Source organism: Eimeria mitis, genomic scaffold (assembly GCF_000499745.2).
Source record: "Eimeria mitis Houghton genomic scaffold, Emh_scaff524, whole genome shotgun sequence".
NCBI classification, from domain to species: Eukaryota; Apicomplexa; class Conoidasida; order Eucoccidiorida; family Eimeriidae; genus Eimeria; species Eimeria mitis.
This window is the reverse complement of record NW_013573525.1, coordinates 7,249-7,745: the sequence shown is the minus strand read 5'-3', so window position 1 is coordinate 7,745 and position 497 is coordinate 7,249. Positions and strand designations below refer to the sequence as shown.

The 497-nt window shown below is 57.7% G+C and overlaps 1 protein-coding gene across 1 annotated transcript in view; it reads left to right on the top strand.

The window, feature by feature from the left end:
* The window catches only part of EMH_0015040 (uncharacterized protein), a gene marked incomplete at both ends in the record, with an annotated part of 10,293 nt that overhangs the window by 9,662 nt on the left and 134 nt on the right, over nucleotides 1-497 (top strand). Inside the window, one exon of the mRNA XM_013500296.1 lies at nucleotides 12-497. Within this exon, the coding sequence (XP_013355750.1) occupies nucleotides 12-497 (486 nt within the window). The remainder of the gene's footprint in view (nucleotides 1-11) is intronic.

Here is a 497-nt window from a genome sequence, read left to right as displayed (position 1 = left end):
AGCAGCAGCAGAAGCAGGAGAAGTAGAAGCAGCAGAAGAAGCAACACGAGCAGCGGCAGCAGAAGCAGAACCAGCAGCAGCAGCAGCAGCAACAACAACGACAGCAGCAGCAGCAGCAGCAGCAGCAGCAGCAGCAGAGTGCAGCGGTGATGAAATTTCCGTCGTAATATCAGATGAGGAGCTGCCTCGGATACAGCAGCAGCAGCAGCAGCAACAGCAGCAGCAGCAGCAGCAGCAGCAGCAGATGTCAACGAATGAAAGCAGCAGCAAGCAGCAGCTCGAACAGCAGCAGCAGCTGCTGCTGCAGGAGAAGCGAATTTCAGAGGAAATGGAGCAGCAAATGCAGCAGCAGCAGGCGCAGCCGGCACAGCAGCAGCAGCAGCAGCAGCAGCAGCAACAGCAGCAGCAGCAGCAAGACAGTGAAGAAGGGCCTGCCTGCTTTGAGCACGATGAGTCTCCCAAGGAAGACGCAGCAGAAGCAGAGAGCAGCAGCAGCC